Here is a 22,359-nt window from a genome sequence, read left to right on the forward strand (position 1 = left end):
ATGTATCTGATGATGGGGGGGGGTGGGGGGTGGTGATATCATACATTTTTTAATTTTGTAAAAAATCTCTGGTCTGATTAATGAAGTGACCGCATTTTATTATTTAAAAAAAAATATTAAAAAGTATAATGTTCAAGACGATTAAAAACTATCTATCTATCTATCTATCCATCCATCCATCCATTCATCTGGTCAACTATTTGAGGACACCTGACCATATATGTCCTTTATGTGTCCATTCCTCATGTAATCCCCTCTTTCCTCTAGTTGGAAGGCTTTCCACTACATTTTGAAGCATGGCTTGGGAAATTACCCATTAATGTTCATTAATGATGTCAGGCAGCGATGAGGTCTGGGATACCGTCAACATTCTGGTTCATGCCATAGGTGTTTAATGGGATTAAGGTCAGGACACTCGAGTTCCTCTCCACAAACCATGCTGGACTGACAAAATACTTGTGTTACATAAACAGTAGTCTTAGTGTTTTGATAGAATAGACCTAAATGTTTATGATGCTGTAGTGCATGTTGAAAATTGACAAAACATCTCAGACGTGTGTGAAGAAATGAAATTAGTAACTTTGTGACTGCTTACTAGTGAGTGCAAAACATTAATACAGGAATGAATAATCAGCTGCAACTTTTATTACTGAAAAATATTTACCTAGCTCGAATCTATGTAAGTGGTGCGTGATAATCTGCAAACTTCAAATAGGTTTATTCAGCCATTGTGTTAAATAACATTTTTCTTAGATGATGCTCCATTCACACATACTGCAACTCAAATCATGTTCAATAAGTGTGGCTGACTTCCAGGGCCATGAGTGACAGCTACCATTGGTGATTAGATGTGGGCGTGTCCAGTGAATTTGAGAAGTTAACTCTATGCAAATCTGGAGTGAATTGGTGCAGTGACTACCAGTGATCCATGGCAAAGAGCACACACTGCTTCTCCTTCATCTCATGTTATATGATGTACAAATACATTACTGAATTTTTATGTAAAGAATGTTTCATTTTAGTGGCGAGAAAACTGATTTGTTGTCTAGTTGTGCCACCCACTGATAAACATTATTACTATGGCAACCAGTTGTAGGCCTACTACTGACTTCATAGTACAATGACTGGAGACTTGCAGCGATGTGTGAATGTAGCTCGAATATACAGATCTGGTGGGTTTTTGTTAAACTGGGATGTTTTCATGTCATTGCTCCTGCTGCTCCAGTTTGTTAATAGTGTAGTAAAAGTTCACTTTATGTCCCAGATTGCCCACATGCCATTCTGGGTCTCCCTTATAGTTATGCTGTCATAGCTAGTCCTTTTATAGCTAGTCTTCACTTGCACTCTCTGACAATTCACACCCTTTTAAACCACTGTAGGATAAGAGCATACCTAATAATCTGTTCTCTTTCTCTCTCTGTCAAGACGTTCATGCACACCTGCTGCATGATGTGATGCCGGTGCCAGATCCTCAAACACTTCCTGCACTGTGGCTCCTCTCACCCTCCAGACCGGACTGATTCATCCTTATGCTCTGCTTTTGCGTGGAACTGTCTGCACTTATGACTCACTTTCACTCGATGCGGATGGTCTCATATGAATATGTAAAGATTAGCATTACAAACAAAATTCTGTCCACGACTCAGCTCACCAGGACACTGAAGATTTATACCTAAAAGCCGCTGCTTTAATAATAAAGACAGTCCTGTGCTCATCCCATGACTTTCCTTCACATCATACTAATGAAGAACATCCTTCCAACACACTTTAATCTCAAACTCCACAACTGGTTCCTCTCAAGGTTTCTTGGGTCTTTCACTGCTGCTTAAAGTTTGCTGTTGTTCTGTGGTCTGACACTCTGTCTGTTGTGACTATGTTCATTGTTAAAAGGGTTGTACAAATAAAATAAAGTTGAATTGAATTAAATGGAGTCATCCAATATTGAATCTGACTTATACAGTGATTCAGAAGCACTCTGGGACTTTTTTATTTTATTTATTTATTTATTTTTTTTTACAATACTGACATATAAGTCTTAGATAATTTAAAAGCCTACTTTCTTTTTGACATTTTTCCAATAAATATTATAGGCATACTTATTAATTTACACCAAGGGTATTGTTTGAGTCAACAATTAAAATAATTTATCTTCTACCTTTTTTTATTCTGCAATAATAAATAAATAAATAAATAAATAAATAAATAAATAAATAAATAAATAAATAAATAAATAAATAGCATTTGCACTGAAGGTGTCTTATCACTACTGTCTTGTAATATAACATGTCTGCATTACAAGAAGTCACACCACCCAAGGAAGCTACATCCTGAAGAACACTGAAAGACTCTTGCTTGTTAATGAAATTACAGATAAGCGAGGCTCTGGTACAACAGAACTGGAATTGATTAACCTTTTCTGGATAAAGAGCACTGCAGAGTTTCACTGTGCTTGACACACTGCTGAGCTGCCAAACAAAAACGCTCTGCTTTCTACCCAACATTCAAAGTTGGAGACTAATGTACAAAAGTAATCATGCAAGATAAATCGAAATCATCTATAATAGTCAGATTAAGCTGAATGTGTTTTCGCGTAGTGTTCAGTGTAGTGTTTTGTGTAGTTTTGACTACAATCTGAATACTAACGTACATTTTCGGCATTAACTCCTCACTACACGCACACATGACTCAAGTCTGAATACGATCCTAATCTCTTTCATTATGCGAGTGCAGAAAAAGGACAGGTATTGATTATTTACTCATGATGAGATTTGATCTTACTCTAGTTTTTAGACTGTGATTTAACTGATGCAATGATGGGTAATTTCAAGCATGGAAGCCTCTTTTCTGGAGTGGTATACCAGGAAGTACCTCTCCCTCCTCTCTACCTGCCAGGCATCAGATTTTTCATTGGTACATATTAAGTGTTACTGTTTTTAAAATAGCTCTTGTACCACAGGCAGACAGACAGACAGAAAGACAGACAGACTGAATATGACATTGTTGCATATATTTCACAACATAAATAACACAACAATAATACAGTTTATATATATATATATATATATATATATATATATATATATATATATATATATATATATATATATATATATATATATATACCCTGATCAGGCGTAACATTATGACCACCTGCCTAATATTGTGTTGGTCTCCCTTTCTGCTGCCGAAACAGCCCTGACCCATCATACACTGTGTATTCTGACACCTTTCTATCAGAACCAGCATTAACTTCTGAGCAATACTTCGACTGTTGGATCAGATAACACGGGCCAGCCTTTGCTCCCCACATGCATCAGTGAGCCTTAGCTGGCCATGACCCTGTCTCCGGTTCACCACTGTTCCTTCCTTGGACCACTTTTTATAGATATTGACCACTGTAGACTGGGAACACCCCACAAGATGCTCTGATCCAGTGGTCTAGCCATCACAATCTCACTCAAATCCTTATACTTGCCCATTTTTCCTGCTTCTAACACATCAACTTTGAGGACAAAATGTTGACTTGCTGCCTAATATATCCCACCCACTAACAGGTGCCATGATGAGGAGATCATCAGTGTTATTCACTTCACCTGTCAGTGCTCATAATGTTATGGCTGATCAGTCAACAGTCCTTTTAAAAACCATCTTCATAATTAGAATAAATCCTTTCTTTTGTATAAATGAACATGATATGAATTTAGCAAGTATACTGAAGGTTGCTTTCCAGAGAGAAGACATAAAAGTCAAGAAAATACAAAGCACCCCTGTGGTCAAGCCTCATTTACACAAATGAATCATCCAAACTTTTTTCCAAGGATTCAGTCATTACTGGCAGGATGTAATGTACTGTAAGTACACGTTAGTGCATGTGGGGGTTTCCATCCCTTTCTAAAAGCTGTGGGAAAGCCGGAGTCAGGCTCAGTTCAGATATGCTTTATAAACTGACAGTTCATTTCAGTTCGGTTCTTGGAATTGGATTTGAGACCGGTCTCAACATAATCGAACTGCAATTATGCCGGAAACAGAATCCAATCGCATTAAAGTTGGTCCAGGAAGACAACAGCACTTTAGATCATCAAATTTTCAGAGTTCTAAGGAAAACCTCGAAACCAGCTTGAAATCAAAATCACAGAAAAACTCAAGCGTAGAAGAAATCTATAGTTCACAGGAGCTTTGTTCATTAGAGACAAGAAAGATTCTTTATATTGCAGTTTCAAGACATTCTTGACATAACGGAGAGGAAGGGCTGGGGCAAGACAGTTCATATATAGTTCAAGATACTTATGTTTGCTGTATATTGAGGAATACTATTAGATATCTATTAATATTAGATACATTAAATAAATACTCAGTGGAAGAGATCTGCTATATACTGTTAAGAAGCTTATTAAAGCTCACAAAATCTAGATCTGATTAAAATCAAGTCTTACAAGCCAAACATCTGGAGAGTTTGGTAGGTTTTAATCAATAAACATGCAACTCTTAAGATAATTTCGTTCCAAAAAGTTATTTTTCCCTGTGTAAACCTCAGCACAGGTGTGTGTATTCATGTCTGATCAGAGAGCCAGAAATGTGTACAAAGATATCGCTGAAGCAGAGACTAATCAAAAACAAACAGAGTACAATTAGGCATGTTCATCTGTGGTCTCTTTATTGTTCTTTGTGGCTCGGGAAATACTGAGCTGAGAATACTTCCTCAGTCTGCAATATTCCCTAAGGGTCTAGTGTAGTGTAGTGTAGTGTAGTGTAATGTAGTGTAGTGTATGCACCCAGAATACAAGCAGGTGTGTGTGTACTGAGTGTTAATTAAAGGTGAATTTAAAATGCAATCCAGTCCCAACTATTTTAAATCCAGTATGTGTTTGTTATAAAATAATTCAGTAAAAATGAACTGGTTTATCTTGGTCAGGACCGTGGTGGACCCTGGAGCCAGTCAATAGATAACAATAGTTAACTGTTCTTTTTTCAGCTGCTCCCTGTTCGGGGTCACCACAGTGGATCACCTGGTCCACATATTTGATTTGGCACAGGTTTTTACACCAGATGCCCTTCCTGAAGCAACCCTCCAATATTATCCAGGCTTGGCACCAGCACTGCTGTTGATCCTGGTGTTGGACCACAAGGAGGCTACAATTAATGATTATTAGTAAAAGGTAATAAAAAGAGGTGTCATGTAACCTATGTTCAACCTTAAGTTTGCATCGGAGTCATCCACCAGTTTAGAGCACCTTCTACAGTAAATGATAAATAGAAGGTGCTCAGGCTATAAAGCCTGGCTCACATGAGGACTCACATCAGATCTTATGTACACTATATTGCGGAAAGTTTTGGGACGTCTGCCTTTACATGCACTTGAACATCCTATTCCTAATCCACAGGGTTTAATATGGAGTTGCCCCACCATATTTGCAGCTATAACAGCTTCAACTCTTCTGTGGAGGCTTTCCACAAGGTTTAGGAGCGTGTTTATCAGAATTTCTGACCATTCAGAGGAATGGTCAAAAAATTCTAAGAAGCGCATTTGTGAGGTCAGGCACTGATGTTGGATGAGAAGGACTGGCTCACAGTCTCTGCTCTAATTCATCCCAAAGGTGTTCTTTTGGGTTGAGGTCAGGACTCTGTGCAGGCCAGTCAATTTCCTCCACACCAAACTCACTTATCCATGTCTTTATGGACCTTGCTTTTTGCACCCAAACTGTTGCCACAAAGTTGGAAGTATGAAATTGTCCAAAATGTCTTGGTATGCTGAAGCATTAAGAGTTCCTTTCACTGAAACTAGGGGGTCAATCCCAACCCCTGAAAAACAACCCCACACCATAATCCCCCCTCCACCACACTATACACTTAGCACAATGCAGTCAGGCAAGTACCATCCTCCTGGCAACCGCCAAACCCAGACTTGTCCATCAGAAGCGTGATTGGTCTAGAGTCCAGTGGTGGCGTGTTTTGCACCACTGCATCTGACACTTTGCATTGCCCTTGGTGATGTAAAGCTTGGATGCATCAACCTATCACGGTACCATGTTTGCATTCATTCATGACCCATTCTTTCACAAATGTATGTAGAAGCAGTCTGCATGCCTAGGTGATTGGAACACCTGAAATCAATGTTATGGATGGGTGTCCCAAGCCTTTTGGCAATATAGTGTAGCTGTCTATGCCAGTTATTCATATACAGAATATGAAGAAGGATGGCATGGTGGCATTCCAGGTACAGTAGCATTGCCACCTCACAGCACCAATCCAGAGCTCAGCTTACTGTCTGTGTGTATGCATGTTGCTCCGGCATGAACAGGGTGTATTTCCACCATGGACAATGGATAGTTTCTGAATCCACTGCATCGCTATAACCAGGATAAAGCTCTTACTGAAAATGAAAGATTGAATGAATATAAAGATAAAGCAGTGAACAAGGCCAAGACGAGAACACTATTAAAATACAGGTATATACAAATATCCACTGACGTTAACTGCAAAACTCTAAGCCTTTCCAGCTACACAAAAGATCCTTTATCAAAAGTCAAGTGAGGATGGCCGTAAAACCATAATTTACACAGAGGCACCATGTTCTCTACATCTAATGACAGATACTCAGTGATTACTACTCATATCAGCATTTCTAACTTATTTGAGTTAGCTAATCACAGATTTGAGGCAGGAAAGACATATATTACTGCCAAATCTTCTTAGTTCAATGAATCAGATTATTTGAGCTGGTATGCTGTCAATTTTTCAATTAGCATCTGTAAAATGAATAGGAGTGCAATAGAAGTTATACCCAGTTCAGAGGCCATTAACCCAGAGTTTTATAGCCAGGTAATAAAACCTTCCACAAGTCTGTACAAGCACATTATGTTTAAAAGAAAAAAAAAGGAATCTGCACTCAGGAAAATACATCATGAACTTGGCAAAAACCTGTAGGTGTTTGTCATAACAAACTTGAACCAAATCCTTATTTATTCTGATTTATCACTGAAGCCTAGTGGTATTAGATTATTTTCCTGAGGGAAAAAGAGTAGAGTAAGGCTGTGCCTGGCAGGGTGATACTATTTTGGCTTAATGTATTTTGAAGGCTAGACAATGGCATTCCGGTGGCGGCAGCCGTGTCGTGCCATTAAATTCCAACTCTCGCTAACATTTGTGTCACCAGCCTTTAATCTAATGCTCCCCTGAAGCCCAAACCCAAAGCCTGGTCATGACAATTATCCTGACTCTACACCTGACCCTAAAAGAAAGTATGCAAAAGCTCGTAATATTATTGACTACTAATGAAGTCACTTGTGATTTTTCTTCGCCTCACGTTGTAAGAAAATACACCTGAAAAATGAATACGGTGGCATTTTACACTTTATGTGGAGACTTTGTCCAGACGCTGTGGGTTCGACTCACATGCGCTAAGCCTGAAATGAGTTCCAACCTAATTAATCAGCGCACAAAAGATGACAGTCTTAAACACTAAAAGGTCATTTCTGTAGCTGCCTTTAAAGACACACAAGATAAAGAGGAGGTCTTGGCTAATTGCACTTGTTGGACCCTTTATTTTTTTTTTGTTGGCACCACCAGACATGGTTCCCTAATCACTGATCTGAGAATGCCAGCGCTTGTTTGCTACAAATGACAATGTGGCCTTGTGTTCTCTGAGCAGAGATTGCTTTGGTAATATGCCACCATATAAAGAGATCAATATGCTTGCTGCTGTTCCGAGCACAATAATTTCAATACCCAATATGCTGTAATTTATCAGATGTGATTTAGCTGCACACACACACACACACACACATACTGCACAACATGCCCCCCACTGTTAAATCGTTGATAAGTATTCATTGCTCATTGCAATGGCAGGAACATAAAAGTGGAAGCTTCTGTTCAGCCAACAGTTGGTCTGTCTGTCTGTCTGTCTGTCTCTTTTTCTCTATGAGTAATAAACTGATGTTAGAATTTGTTTACTCTCTTCCTCTTTCAGAACAGACACAGAAGACATGCAACAAGCTATAACAAAACACAAAAAGGGTTTCTGTACAGAGTAGAAGCAAACTAATTTGGAGCTTAATTTCAGCTACACTGAAGCGATTGCTAGTGTAAATATTAATGTGACGGTGCAAAAGAAAACAATTTTCAGATGTTAACATTATGCAGAAATAAACATAACACTTTTCGAATCTTTTGAAACAGAATACTCTATGCCATTATTATACCTCGGCAAATACAGTCCTTAAACTCAAGAAACTTTTCCTTTCATCAAAGCATTATTACCGACACACATTCTGAGCACCATTAACCGAGTCTATTTAATTAGGCCTAATTAAATGCACTCATTTCATTTGTTCTTAGTTACTGACAGTACCATCTTAACCTCGCTCCTGACAAAGTACAGAGAGGTAGCGAGGCTGCTGCAGTGCCCTATGAATTCCATTAACAGTAATTAGAAGATTATAGGGCAACATTACACAGCTATAAATCATTGATCCTTTCGGTAAGGCTGAAGGTGAACTTACCTAATCTGAAAGAGAGCGGCCCACTGGTGGCACTTCTCACCCACATTGCTAAGAAGAGCAAAGGCGCCCAGGGTGCGAGCATCTTCTATGCCTCCTCATGGGTCCTGGCCCGGGGATGCCCCTTCTCACAGCCACCTGAGACGGCAAGCACCAACACACACCATAGTATTGCATGAATACATCAGGAAATCAAATTTCAATTTTATTTCTACAATACACAATCATACTCAGCACTACATGTAGTGAAATGTTTTTTTTTTTTTTACGACTGTCCTATAATGGAAATAAAAATGTAAAACTAGAATATAAAATACAATTTAAATAAAAATGTAAAACTATGAATATCAAAATATAAGAAATACACTAGAAGAAAAAGAAGAAAGTAAAATAAAAAGAATATCAAGTATAAAAAGAATATCAGAATATAATATAAAATAGACTATCAATTATACAATATATAAAAATAGAATAAAAAATAGACAACAATTGAAGAGAAATGGAATAAACAGAATGCTCAAAGATAAAGTGTCATATGGCTGACGTTCATGTCCAGTATCTGGGTTGAACTGATTTAGTTACCTTTTTAACCTTAAATAATAATCTTTCCCCAGTGAACACAGTGTCCAGTGTGGAATAAAATGGAAAAGTGGTTTCATTTCATTTAAATGAGATAAACGTACCATTGAGGTAATTTATTCCATTTAGAGTGTGCGCTGCTCATCACTTCAGGGACGGTTGTACATTGAATCATTGTTATCTGCTTGTACTTATGGATAGTGGGAAATACAATAAATGGCAAGTGTCAAGCAGCTAGATGGACGCGCTGCACATTCAATACAGGAAGTGCTTCCTGAGACATGTCACTACATTATCATCACAGCAGGAGGATGACAGTTAGAAAGCACACAGAGCCTCAAATCAATCCACTCGAACATAATTGTAGCAAATAACCACAATGTGTGCTCTGTGTACAGGAATGCACACTGGAATACTAAATCAGTTGACTGGGTCATGACAGGACCTGTACAGTGGACAATATTTATCTCTGTAAAAGGAATAAAGCAACTCATAATGTTGGTCACTAATGTGATAATGTCACTGATCACTACTAGTTTTATGAACTGTGTCATTCACAGTTTGATCAATTCATGACTTTTTAGTTAGTTTGTCGCACTAAATAGGGATGTAACCGAATATCTGTCCATCCATCCATCCATCCATCCTTCCATCCATCCATCCATGAATTCCAGGGAAGTCTATTCCAGGGTTCTGTCACTCTACACAGTTTTTCGACCCATGCTAGACCTTTAGTGTTTAAATAAGAAGGTTCAAAAGTGGAATGGAATTTTTTAAACCCTTTAGCTAGCCCCTCCCATTCTCACACATGTACACAAAGCTCCGCCCCTAGAATCTGTGGTGCCCCGTATTTAACTATAGTTAGCATGAATACAGGCTCTGACATCAGTATTAGCATGACATCGCTATCAATTATTGCTAATTCAGATATCAGATTTGAGTTCACCACTGTGGTATGAATTTATAACACACAGCCTGCTTCTAGAGTCTTTCTCAGTCAGAGCATTTGTTGTTCTGTAAAACTGCGCTGTCTGTCTCAAAGTCATGCCACCAGGTTCAGTGAATGAGCAAACAAACTGTCATACATTTCAGAACAAATGTGACAAATCTCTCACTGGTTTAATTGTCAGGTGAATAACTGTTTCCAAGCCAACAATAACGATGATAATTATTTATCTTCTCAAACAATTCAAACGTACCTCGGTGAGTAAACGATATGAAAAAATGAAACAGGTGTGCAAGGGCGAAACTGGCATCTTCTTCAGTCTGTTTGCTGAGTGTCTTTGTGTACAGTGTGTTATAGTGTGGGAGAGCAGCGACATGCTCGTGACAAGGTTCAGACCTACAGAAATGGTAGTGTGTGACAGATTTAATTAAAAAAAAGAGAGAAAGAGAGAGAGAATGAGGATATATGGGTTAAAAACAGAAAGCAAAGTAAACATTTAGATTAAAGCAAAAAAAAAAAAGTCTACACACCTCTATAAACCTAAGTTGTTGTTTAGAGATTCGTTGTTTTGTTGTTATAAAATGCAAAAGTGTGTTTTCACTTCAAAAGGCTAGACAGATTTTATAGGAATTATAAATATATTTATTATTTACATATATAAAAGGCAGATTTTTTTTTGCCAAATTTGGAAATAAGCACCAACTTCCTCTTCATGTCATTTTTATTGTATAAGGTCCTGATCATTCATTACATATTCATAAATTGGGATTCTGCTTTCTGGACAGATGTAAAACCTCTCCAGTTCTCACTGTGAATGACAACAGCTACATTTTCAGGACTTAGGGATACACCATATGGCCAAATATTTGTAGACACTTGACCATCACACTCATATGCTGTTCTTCCCCAAACTGCCACAAAGTTGAAGCACACTTGTCTTTATCTGTTTCTGCATTAGACATTTCCCATCACTGGAAATAAGAGACCCAAATCTGTTCCAGCCTGACAATGCACCTGTACACTTCACTCCATGAAGACATGGTTTGTCCAGAACTGGAGTGTCCTTCACAGAGCCTTGACCTCAACCCCACTGAACACCTTAGGGATGAACTGGATCACTGACTGAACCCCAGGCCTCCTTACCTAACATCAGCACCTGACCTCACTAATGCTCTTGTGGCTGAATGAACACAAATCCTCACTGTTACACTCCAAAATCTAGTGGAAAGCCTTCCCATGAGAGTGTAGGTTATTATAACAGACGGAATAAGATGTTCAAGAAGCACATACGAGTGTGACGGAAAGGTTGAAAATACCACTGCACTGGCAGTATTTTTAATGTCACACCCCTTTTCATGCTGCTCCACCCGTGTCACTGTAGGAGCTTTCATTTCTGGCTAACCAAACACAAACAGAAATAAAATGGGTAAGCACAGGAATTTAAATATACAGTAACAGAAAAACAATGAACATCCCTGTACTGTAGTTTGCAATATACTAAGATCTTATATCGTTTGTTTTACCCTCTCTCTCTCTCTCTCTCTCTCTCTATATATATATATATATATATATATATATATAGTCCCCCTTTTTGCACGCCTGACCTGTCATGCACTGTGCATTCTGACACCTTTCTGTCAGAAACAGCATGGGCCAGCCTTCGCTCCCCACGTGCATCAATGAGCCTTGGCCGGCCATGATCCTGTCACTGGTTCACCAGTGATACTGACCAAGAGCTGCAGTTTTGGAGAAGCTCTGATCCAGTCGTTGGATAGAGCTTCAGCTTCAGCTTCGGATATTCGGCTTTCGGGTGAAATTTCAGGATGCACCTAAAATGCACTATAACCTTTACAGGTGAACTTAATTTGACCATCTCTACACTTTTGAATGCACATGTCCAATTGTTCAGTGTTTCAGTAGTTTTTGCATAACTTACTGTTCTCTAACAAGGTGCTTAACGGCAAAATTCACAACTGGTGTTTGATCCATGAATCGACCAATACATTTTCTGGTTCAATTAGAATTGGTATTTAAACAGTCCTCTTCATCATGCTGTTCACATTTTGACATCATGAGACCAAGACAACACCTAACAATTGATCAACAGTACCTCACCAGGCTTCAAACAGGATGTTCTCAGAGGGAAGTGGCCACTGATCTTAGAGTGTCACAGAGTGTCATCAGCAGGTTGCGACAGAGATACAGAGAGACTGGAAGAGTCACAGAAAGGCATAGAAGTGGACGTCCTTTGGCCACATCCCACGTTGATGACCGCTTCATTGTGAACAGTGCCCTGCAGAACCGGATGATGAATGCCACCCAACTCCAGGCACATTTAAGGGAGGTGAGAGCCACCCAAGTGTCACGTCAGACCATTCGAAACCGTTGACATCAGCGTGGTCTGCGTGCTAGACGACCTGCAAGGGTACCTGACCACACCACCAGGCACAGGCGTTGGGCCAGGGAGCATTTACGTTGGATGAGGGACCAGTGGGCCTCAGTGCTGTTCTCTGATGAAAGTCGATTCACGTTGAGCAGAAATGATGGCCGCCAACGATGTTGGAGACGTCAAGGAGAGCGCAATGCATCAGCCACTGGGTGTGTCTACTCAATACAGAACTGCCCTACATCTTGTGAATGGTACAGTGACAAGCCAATACTACCTGAATAACATCATTAATCCAGTCATTGTGCCCCTGTATGAACAACACTAATTTCATCTTCATGGACGACAATGCTCCAGCTCATCGAGGTTGCATCATTAGGGAACGGCTGCTGGACGCTGGGGTACCTCAAATGGAGTGGCCTGCACTTTCTCCATACCTGAATCCCATAGAAAACCTATGGGATCAGCTGAGTCGCCGTGTAGAGGCTCGTAACCCTGCACCCCAGAACCTCAATGACCTGAGGGCCGCCCTTCAAGAAGAGTGGAATGCCATGCCTCAGCAGACAATAAGTCGACTTGTGAACAGCATGAGACGTCATGGACAAGCTGTAATTGATGGTCAAGGGCACATGACAAATTATTGAGACATTGACATTTTTTGTTGTGGTATACCCACCACTGTTGTTGGCTTTTATTTCAATAAATTGTTTGAGATGAGGAAATCACCATTGCATGCTTCTACTTAAATGCCCTACTTTCATGATATAATATCACTGTAGGGTGAACTTTTTACATTTTCTTTATAAATTTCACCCAAAAGCCAAATATCCTTAACTTTTTATGAGTAGTGTATATATATATATATATATATATATATAAACTACGTAAGATCTTTGAATTTTCTATTCATATTTTCAAGCTCACTATGCAAAGGAATCCAATGATAATGAGAAAAAGTCATTCCATGAAAAAGGTAAAGATTTCACATCGTCTCTCACAACGTAGAATCAATTCATTTCTAAAATGACTGAATGGGGACACTGATAAGGCTTTTGCTTCATATTTTCTAAAGCTGCCAATGAAAAATCAGTCCAAAACAGTGAATGGATCAAGTAAACTTTTTGAAATAAATGAAAAAGTGGGGGGAAATAAATAAATAAATAAAACGTGCCCTTAGGGAAATATAGATAAGTACAAGGAATAAAAAGACTGCATAGACTCCTGAATAAACATGAAAAACATCTATTGACCCTTTTCAAAAGCAGCCTGTGGCAGGAAGATAAAATCTTTATACATTAAAGCGAACCTGCTTTACTGCTTTGGGGAAAGATGTCATGTTTTTCAGAGGCAGCAAATTAGTGGCCCCAGCATCACCTCACCTCTTATCACCTGAAATGTCACAATGATTAAACACATGCTGGGACTGTGAAAAAAAAAATTATACGTAAAAACCAAGAGGTGGAAAAGTAAAAGTAGGAAAAGAGTGATAAATCCGAATGAGTAAGCTATTTTTAATTTATTGCTGACTACTTAGAGGCTTTTCTAAACCTGCAGAAGCAGAAATTGAAAAATGTGAGAGAAAATGAATGTAGACTCATCAAAAAAGGCTTTAGAGAGCTTTTCAGATGACTAATAAAGATGAAGCGTTGAAAGAAAAAAAGTTTTTGCTGAGACAAAATGGAGCAGTGCCTCATTCTGGCAGCAGTGGAGTTTCCAAAGACAAAAGTCTTGTCAGAAAATCTTTAGAAAGACGTCAACTGAAGATCCACTGGCATATAAAAGGTACATTATAAAAACAAATGTTACATCTGATCTTTTTGGTTTTAGGCTAGCTAATTCAGCGCTGAGCCACTGGAAACATTTTGAGCTAGCTAAATAAAGCTTGCTTTTAGCTTTGCTATTTTACTTTTAGCTTGCTATTTTAGATCATGGGAAGGTAGAGAATGAATGTATGATGTGGTCATATTTCTAAGATACTTACTAATTTGCCATCAAGGTTGGAACACATATAAATGTATGTAATTCTAGAGTAACGGATCAAATGGATGTGGTATTATGCTGGTATTATGATTATCAAAAGAGATGCTATCAGCTGCTTTCAACTTTTTCCCCCATCTTTTCCCCATCACACGATACTCCTCTGAAGCTAACCCACTGCGTCTTTTGACCTGCTGCTCATGTAACTCGGAGGAAATCGCTAACTTCACCATTCTGATAGCACGAGCTCACAGACACCCATGATCGGATAATGCCTTTGTGATGGGGGAGAAAGTCAATGCCACCCCTTTTGTAGATAATCAGATAAACAACTGCACAGCTATTCTTTATTCTGGGCTCATGTCTCAGATGTTAACAGCAACAAGTTCCTTTTAGCCCCCAATGAGAGCTTTTAGCATCCTATTATCTGACCTGAGCTTGCTATTAATCACCAAAAATAGATGCATGTGCACTAATGGCACCAGGAAGTCTTGAGGAAGCTAAATGCTGTAAGCCTCAGGATGCAGTCAGGAAAATAGCAGGGTTATATAAAGGCCACAGAGTCAAACATAGAGCATTATTATACACCATTTCCCAATACCATTATACTTGACAAATCAGCATTTTCGGAGGAAGAACATTGTAATGTTTTCCCAAAAAAACTGTACACAAACTATTCCTTTCCAATTCCCAGAGGGCAAAAAACAGAGGAAGAGAATTTGCATGCTATTTTTCAGTACTGCAAAGAACAAATGATTTCAAATCACAACAATGCTAAAACCCTAAATGTGTATTTATGATATGCTTTGCTTTAGTAAACTCCTAGCTAAACTCCGAGCTAATCCTGGGATTATCGTGGAATTCTTCACCAGTTCATGACTAGGATTTAGGATCCCCAAAGGAAAGCTGATCATGCCTCTTCTGTAGAATTCTCCATTAAAGCAGTAAATCAGGAATCAATAGCCATGTTAACAGAAGGAATGAAAAAAAAGAAACGTAATAGGGTTTTTCCATGTTATTTCCAGGTTGTCTAAAATACTTGCATTATAGTAAAAATGAATACTAATACTGCTTTTTATTGTTCAGACTTAATTTATAAGCTGAATTGTGCCTTTTTTAAATGGCTAAATAGTTAGCATGTTTGCCTAAAACGTCTAAGGTTGAAGGTTGGGCTTCGAATTCCTGACTCTGCCTGCATGTGTGGAGTTTGCATGTTCTCCCTGTGTTTTGTGGGTTTCCTTCAGTTACTCTGTTTTCCTTCCCCAGTCCAAAGACATGAGCAGTAAGCTGACTGGCATATTGTGTGTGAGAGAGAGAGAGTGTGTGTGTTTGTGATTGTGATTATGTCCTGTCATTCTGTTCAGGGTATTTCCTGCCATGTGACCTGAGTCCAATGGGATAGGCTCCAGTTTCCCAGCGACCCCGTGTAGAATACGTGGTACAGAAAATGGTTGTATGGATGGATGGATGGACTGAATAACTCTTTCAGACAGTCGTGACTGAAACTTTCGCTGATTCAAACACTGACTCACTGAATGCAAGAGGAGCAAATTTTGGATTTAACAAACTCAAACACCAAGTCACTGAACAAGAAAAGAGAAAATCACAGCCATGACTGTAAATATTCACGCGCTCACAAAGAGGAAGCCAAGCTGAATACACATTATTCAGGTAACCATATCATGTGAAACAAGGTGAAATCTGATTGGAAAAAAATGAATGAAGATGTTTATGGATGAGCATCTATAAGCATTGTTTCAGACTTATACTTTATACTGGATTTTTTGCAGTTTGAAATTGGGAAGGCCGTGAGCTGCAAGATTTCAGGTTCATTTTCTGGACTGATTCATAAAAATAAAACAAAATCTCACTTTCATCTTTTTCACTCTGCATGGGGTTAGTATGTTCCTGCAAAGCATTTAAGGCTTGTGTTGCATTTGTATTAAGTCTCAGTCCTCTCCTCTCTCTTGCTGTCGTGGCTGTTGTGACACCAAATTTCCTCTTAGGGATTAATAAACTAGTCTTTACTCTACTCTACTCATTTCTAGCAATTTCATTTTAAGTAATTAATTCAGAAAGCAGTATATTATGGTCAGGATCACAGTGGAACCACAACCTAAACCCGGAATACTGGGTGCAAGACTGGAATACACCCATTAATCATAAAACGCCATGCACAGACATTTACACCTTGTGGAGATTTGAAGTCATCATATCCTTTAAAGAGGTGGAAGGACACAAGAAAACTTCACTTTTAGCATAGTCTTCTTAAATTCTGATCTAATCTCAAATTTTCCAACATATTGTTGGATTTGTGTAGGTCAGCAAACATCTATCTCTATCTCCACTGTGGTGCATCACCAAGAGTGGGGATTTTATTTAATATTATATATATTTTTTTTTTTTGGTAGAGGAAAGTAAGTAGTTTCTCCAGTTTAAGTTTGAAAATAGGTCTGGTCCCTAAAGCCTACTTTATTCTCATGAAGATGTAAAAGTGGACTTCTCTCAGCTTAGAGACTTCCATTGGTACCTGTTTAAAAAACAGTCTCCATATATCACCTCTCCCACACTGAAAGGTCAGTGCTTTTTAATACAATGCAGTCAATTTGCTTGTGCACGATGTAGTCCAGGTTCAAACTGTGCTTGGAAACATGGCTGAAGGCCAAACAAAGTTCCAAACTCCTGAAATAAACTTTCAAACTGGACATAATTCTGGATTATGAGTGTAAATAAATGATACTGTAAATTCACAGGTTTATATGAAACAGCTCTGTGGATTATTTCGTTTAGATGCTAAATCACTAAGTTGAAAGACGAACATATTCATTTCTATAATACAGCCGTGTGTGAATATGTGCATATGGCAGAGATGTAACACAATGACGCTGTCTGCATGTGTGTCTTTTTAATGCTCTAAAGATTCATATCTGTACGAAAGAACAAATGGACAAGGCTTAAATGGCCAATAGGCTCCTGGGAAAAAGAGCACAGAGGTGGCAGGGTCTGTGAGACCTGAATCCAATGCCATGTAAACTCTTCTGTTCAAAAGAACATATTCTGAATAATATATTCATATTTATTTACACCTTACACTTTTAAAAGGAACAGTTTTATAAAAAAAAAAAAGGAGAGAGAGGGTTCAAGCATTTGCTTCATATATGGATTCTTTATATAGAACCATTTAGAAGGGTTCATTGAAACGAATTCTTAGAACACAAGATAAGGTTTTTTGAATTATAGAATTATTTCAGTATAAAGGTTCATTGTTCTCTAAAGGTTTCACATAGAACCATTTTATTAGGAAAAGGTTTATTTAGCCAAGATCCCCATGGTTCTATACAGAACCCCAAGGAAACCTCTTTTTAAGAGTGCAGCTCAACTTTTCATAAAAGTTATTAAGTGATTAAACGAGTGAAGTGTATCATGTATCACAGCTTGAGCACAGGCTCTCCAGTGCTTCAGCATTACCAGCTCTCCTGACAGAGAGGCTACGCCCAAAACCAGGTGACTTCAGTGAAATACAAATGACCAATCAATAACCATGTCCCCAAGGAGAGATGCATGGCTACAGCTCTTCATCTCCTCTCCTTCCAACTCTCCAGTACTTTGTTACCTGACACAGCTTTGATTTAAGCCCGACTCTGAGACTTTGGCATTTATTTGCAAAGCAGAAACTATACTGACCAGGCAGAACATTATGACCACCTGCCTAATATTGTGTTGGTTCCCCTTTTGCTGCCAAAACAGCCCTGACCCGTCATGCATTGTTTGTTCTGACACCTTTCTATCAGAACCAGCATTAACTCCTTCCAGTAGCTCGTCTGTTGAATCGGATCACACGGGCCAGCCTTCGCTCCCCACGTGCATCAGTGAGCCTTGGCCACCCATGACCCTTTCGCCAGTTCACCACTGTTCCTTCCTTGGACCACTTTTGATAGATACTGACCACTGCAGACCGGGAACACCCCACAAGAGCTGCAGTTTTGGAGATGCTCTGATCCAGTGGTCTAGCCATCACAATTTGGCCCTTGTCAATCTTGCTCAAATCCTTACTCTTGTCCATTTTTCCTGCTTCTAACACATCAACTTTGAGGACAAACTGTTCACTTGCTGCCTAATATATCCCACCCACTAACAGGTGCCATGATGAGGAGATAATCACTCACAATGTTATGGCTGATCAGTATATATATATATATATAGAGAGAGAGAGAGAGAGAGAGAGAGCAAAGTGCCAGCAGAGTTGGAAGGAGAGGAGATGAAGAGTTGTAGACATATATCTCTCCTTGAGGACATGGTTATTGATTAGTCATTTGTTTGTCACTAAAGTCACCTGGTTCTGTTCGGAGCTGCTCTGTCTGAAGTGTTGCTAATGGTTAGGCAGGAGAGGGCATGTGTTTAAGCCGCTGTATGTGACATGCTTGTCTCACATTTATTCACTTAATCTCTCATAATTGGAAGAGAGGAAAAAAGTATATGAATTTAAACTGAGCAACATGCATGCTACACGATTAAAACATGGGTTCATTAGGGTTCTGTATAGAAACCTGGGCCAAAAAATGGTTCTACTTGGAAAAAAAAGTCTATTACACAATATGCTGGAATTTCTTTCTGTTTTACTAAATTTTAGAGAGAAAAAAAGTGGTTATAGCGAGTTTATAGCTGACATACTGCAAGGGATAAGATCTAACTGGTTTTGAGGACCAAGAACAACAATAGATGAAACTATAAAATGTTTACAAGCATAAGGTGACATTTATTAATAAAGGTGCTATTGTAATCATTGACAAGTTGCTGTTTATTTTTGTAATACGTCCCCGTTTTCTAAGGATCTAATAGTGTGGTTGATCTCACTGCACAACACTTCTCAGTATCTTTAAAACACTTGTCAGAAAAGCTGACTGAAACAAAAGCTGACCAGTGGTTGACTAGGAAGGTGTTGCTTTTAATTATCCCACAACAGATAATGAAGGAAGTTCAACATCTCCATTATCCCCATTATCAGACACCAGACCATAATGCTCAGAATAAGCACTTGCTTTAAGGCTTTCACTGCGTCATGAACAAAGTAAATGGACATTCTCCAGGTTACAGTGGAAACTAGGAGATTGTACTGGACATGCTCCACTTCAATCCTGTGTGTGTGTCGTGTGAGTGTGTGTGTATGTGTGTGTAATGAGAGAATCTGCTTTAAGTGCTGTTTACAAGTCATCTTTTATTGCCGTACTATCTATGTATACACACACAGATGGCACACATACAGAAAAACAGTGTGCTGAATATCTGAATAAACAAGATGGCCAAAGTGTACACAGTTGAGCAGACTGAGCAAATTACGTGAGACTGTAAACCATAACAAACACAGCATGTGCAGTTTCTACATGATAGCAGTCCTTTGTGCTAGATTCAATTCACAATCCAATTCAGTACTGCAGTTAGTGCTTTCAGTGATGGTGAGAGCTTTAGACACTGGTCAGAATGAGCAAGCTGTGGGGGAAAAAAATGGTTTGTACTGGAGACTGCATGCATTCCCAGAATTTGCTGGCTTTCACTCTGTCTCTGAGGCCTATAGCTGACCTAACAGATCACCTGTCTATACACCTAATGCTGCAATTATGCACTGTGCTGTCTGAGCAAAAATCAGGCATATACCAGCAACTTCTCTTCAGCCAGAGTGTTCTCATTATGCGCTCAATAATATCTGGTGGTAGACAGACACAGACACTTATGCCATGCCCTTTACTCTTTTGGCTCTCTCACAGGAACACTATGTTTTACAAATGTACCTTATTTATTTATCAGATAAACTTATTTTATCTTTAAGCACAACATTTTCCAGAGAAAATACAGCTATTAGTTAGAAAACTATTTTGGAGTTGCTGTGAAATGCTGCCCATCTGCTATGTTTTCTATGTTTTTATGTATATATATTACTTTGTGTGTAATCGGCATTCTGTGATACCTGACAATAAGATTGTACAGTGCTGGTGACCAGGAGACTGTTTGGGCTGGATATAAATGCATATTACCAAACAGAGATAAACAGGGCAAAACCATCCATAGATCAATCCACTCAACCTCTTAACCACAGACTTGCATTGAGCATGAGGACTTAGGGGCACAAGACAGGGGACACCCTGGATGGAGTACCAACCAATCACAGAGCACAATCACACATTATGGATCATTTTTTGAGATGCCAGTTAGCCTAAAATGCATGTCTTTGGACTAGAGAAGGAAATTGTAATACCCAGAAGAAACCCCCAAAGCACAGGGCAGGGGCAAGAATCAAGAGGTGACCAGACATGCTAACCACTAAGCCACTCTGCCCAAATCAGAATAGTAAAAAAGAGTACAGAGGCTTTGTGTGGTCAGTAACACAAACCAGGGGCAAGACTTTGTAAAGACTAAGTGAATGTAACATGCTAAACACTAAGCCACCGTGCCGCCTGATAATAATAATAATAATAATAATAATAATAATAATAATAATAATAACAAACCAATGTACTATGGACATCATTTATCACCAGAGATACATTCCATTCCATTTCATTTTCAGTGGCTCTAGCTTTATTATGGACATAGATTATAGAAAATAGATTTCTGTCTTTTGCCCAGAGCAGGTGGTCAACATAAACATTAACACCATGCTGCATCAACAAAATATCCCAGTTTTAATTCCAAAAAGATATAATTCTTACCTGCTAATGTTAAATTGGATTCACCCTACAGGCTGTCAGAATCATTTATTGTAACTGGGTGCTATTGTTTATAGGTCTTGTATGTTATCTTGCGTTTTTTAGGATTGAGCTGTTGCTTTTGAGGGTTTGTTACCACACCCTTGATATTTTATTTTGAGCCATGAACACTTGATTACTTGAAGTTGCAGGTTTATAAGGTACACAGATGTTGTGGCTTATAAACTCCCATTGATTTTTGGAGCATTCGTGAGTATTCATGGTAGATGGCTGGTAGATGTTGCTGGCAACCTAACTCATGCCTATATTGTCCAAAAGCAGATATTGATATATATTCAGTCCCATCGACCTGACAACCCTTGCTTTACCCAGCAAGAACATAAACAGTTTAGTACATAAACAGTATGCTGTAAAGACAGAAACATGTCTGCATTGTGCAGGATAATATTTTTGATTATAAGCTTCTGAACCCTGGACATTGTGTATGCTAGTCAACTACACACAAAGATGAGCATCATTCATTCAGGATCCATCCAGGACACAAAATATTTGTCCCTTTGCCATCTGGGAAGAGGTACAGATTCGTCAGTCCCCACAGGAACAGACTAAATTGCAGCTTCTTCCCCAGAGCTAGCACTTCTTCCACAGCACCTACCCAGTTCCCTGTGGCTGTTAAGGACTGAGGGCTACTTCAACCAGTCTCTTAACCCCAATTGCTGTGAAAACAGAACTACACAACGGTAGACTTGGCCAATTATTATAAATGTATAAATAACTAAACGTGATTGTGCTTTTCTCATGTAGGTTTTTGTACATGCCAAATAGAAATAACCAAAATTCTAATCAGTTCAGGTTGGGATCATGTACAGATACTGCTGCACTGTGACGTCATGAAATCAGGGTACTCTATACAAAGAACAATAGACAAAGAATTAAAATGTTTAAATGTCCTATAAACCTAGCCCACACATCAGAACGGACTGAATTAATCAGGGATTCAACAGAAATCATTAGAGTGCAAAGATGACAATAAGGCTTGTGACTTCAGGTAACGAGACAGAGACCGATGTGGATAATAATCTAACTCTATTCCCATTGTAAACCTATAATTCTTTCAAATGTGGCAATAGAGTTCCTCCTTTGAGTAGATTAGGCTGTAAAGGTAGAGGTAAGTGGGGCGTCTTACAGTGGAATTGGAAATCATTAAATGCAATTTTCTCCTTTTCACTTGTGGGGCTAAGCAGGGTTTAAAACACCCAGACTTTATTTGTG

General features: G+C 38.8%; 1 protein-coding gene across 1 annotated transcript in view; it reads right to left on the minus strand.

Moving 5' to 3' along the window:
- grik4 (glutamate receptor, ionotropic, kainate 4) overlaps window positions 1–22,359 on the minus strand; it is a 403,962-nt gene that overhangs the window by 196,435 nt on the left and 185,168 nt on the right. The window contains exon 3 of the mRNA XM_058414559.1: window positions 8,502–8,636. Coding sequence (XP_058270542.1) covers window positions 8,502–8,583 — 82 coding nt within the window. The 5' untranslated portion in view covers window positions 8,584–8,636. The remainder of the gene's footprint in view (window positions 1–8,501; window positions 8,637–22,359) is intronic.

This window comes from Hemibagrus wyckioides, linkage group LG17, assembly GCF_019097595.1.
Source record: "Hemibagrus wyckioides isolate EC202008001 linkage group LG17, SWU_Hwy_1.0, whole genome shotgun sequence".
Classification (NCBI taxonomy): Eukaryota; Metazoa; Chordata; class Actinopteri; order Siluriformes; family Bagridae; genus Hemibagrus; species Hemibagrus wyckioides.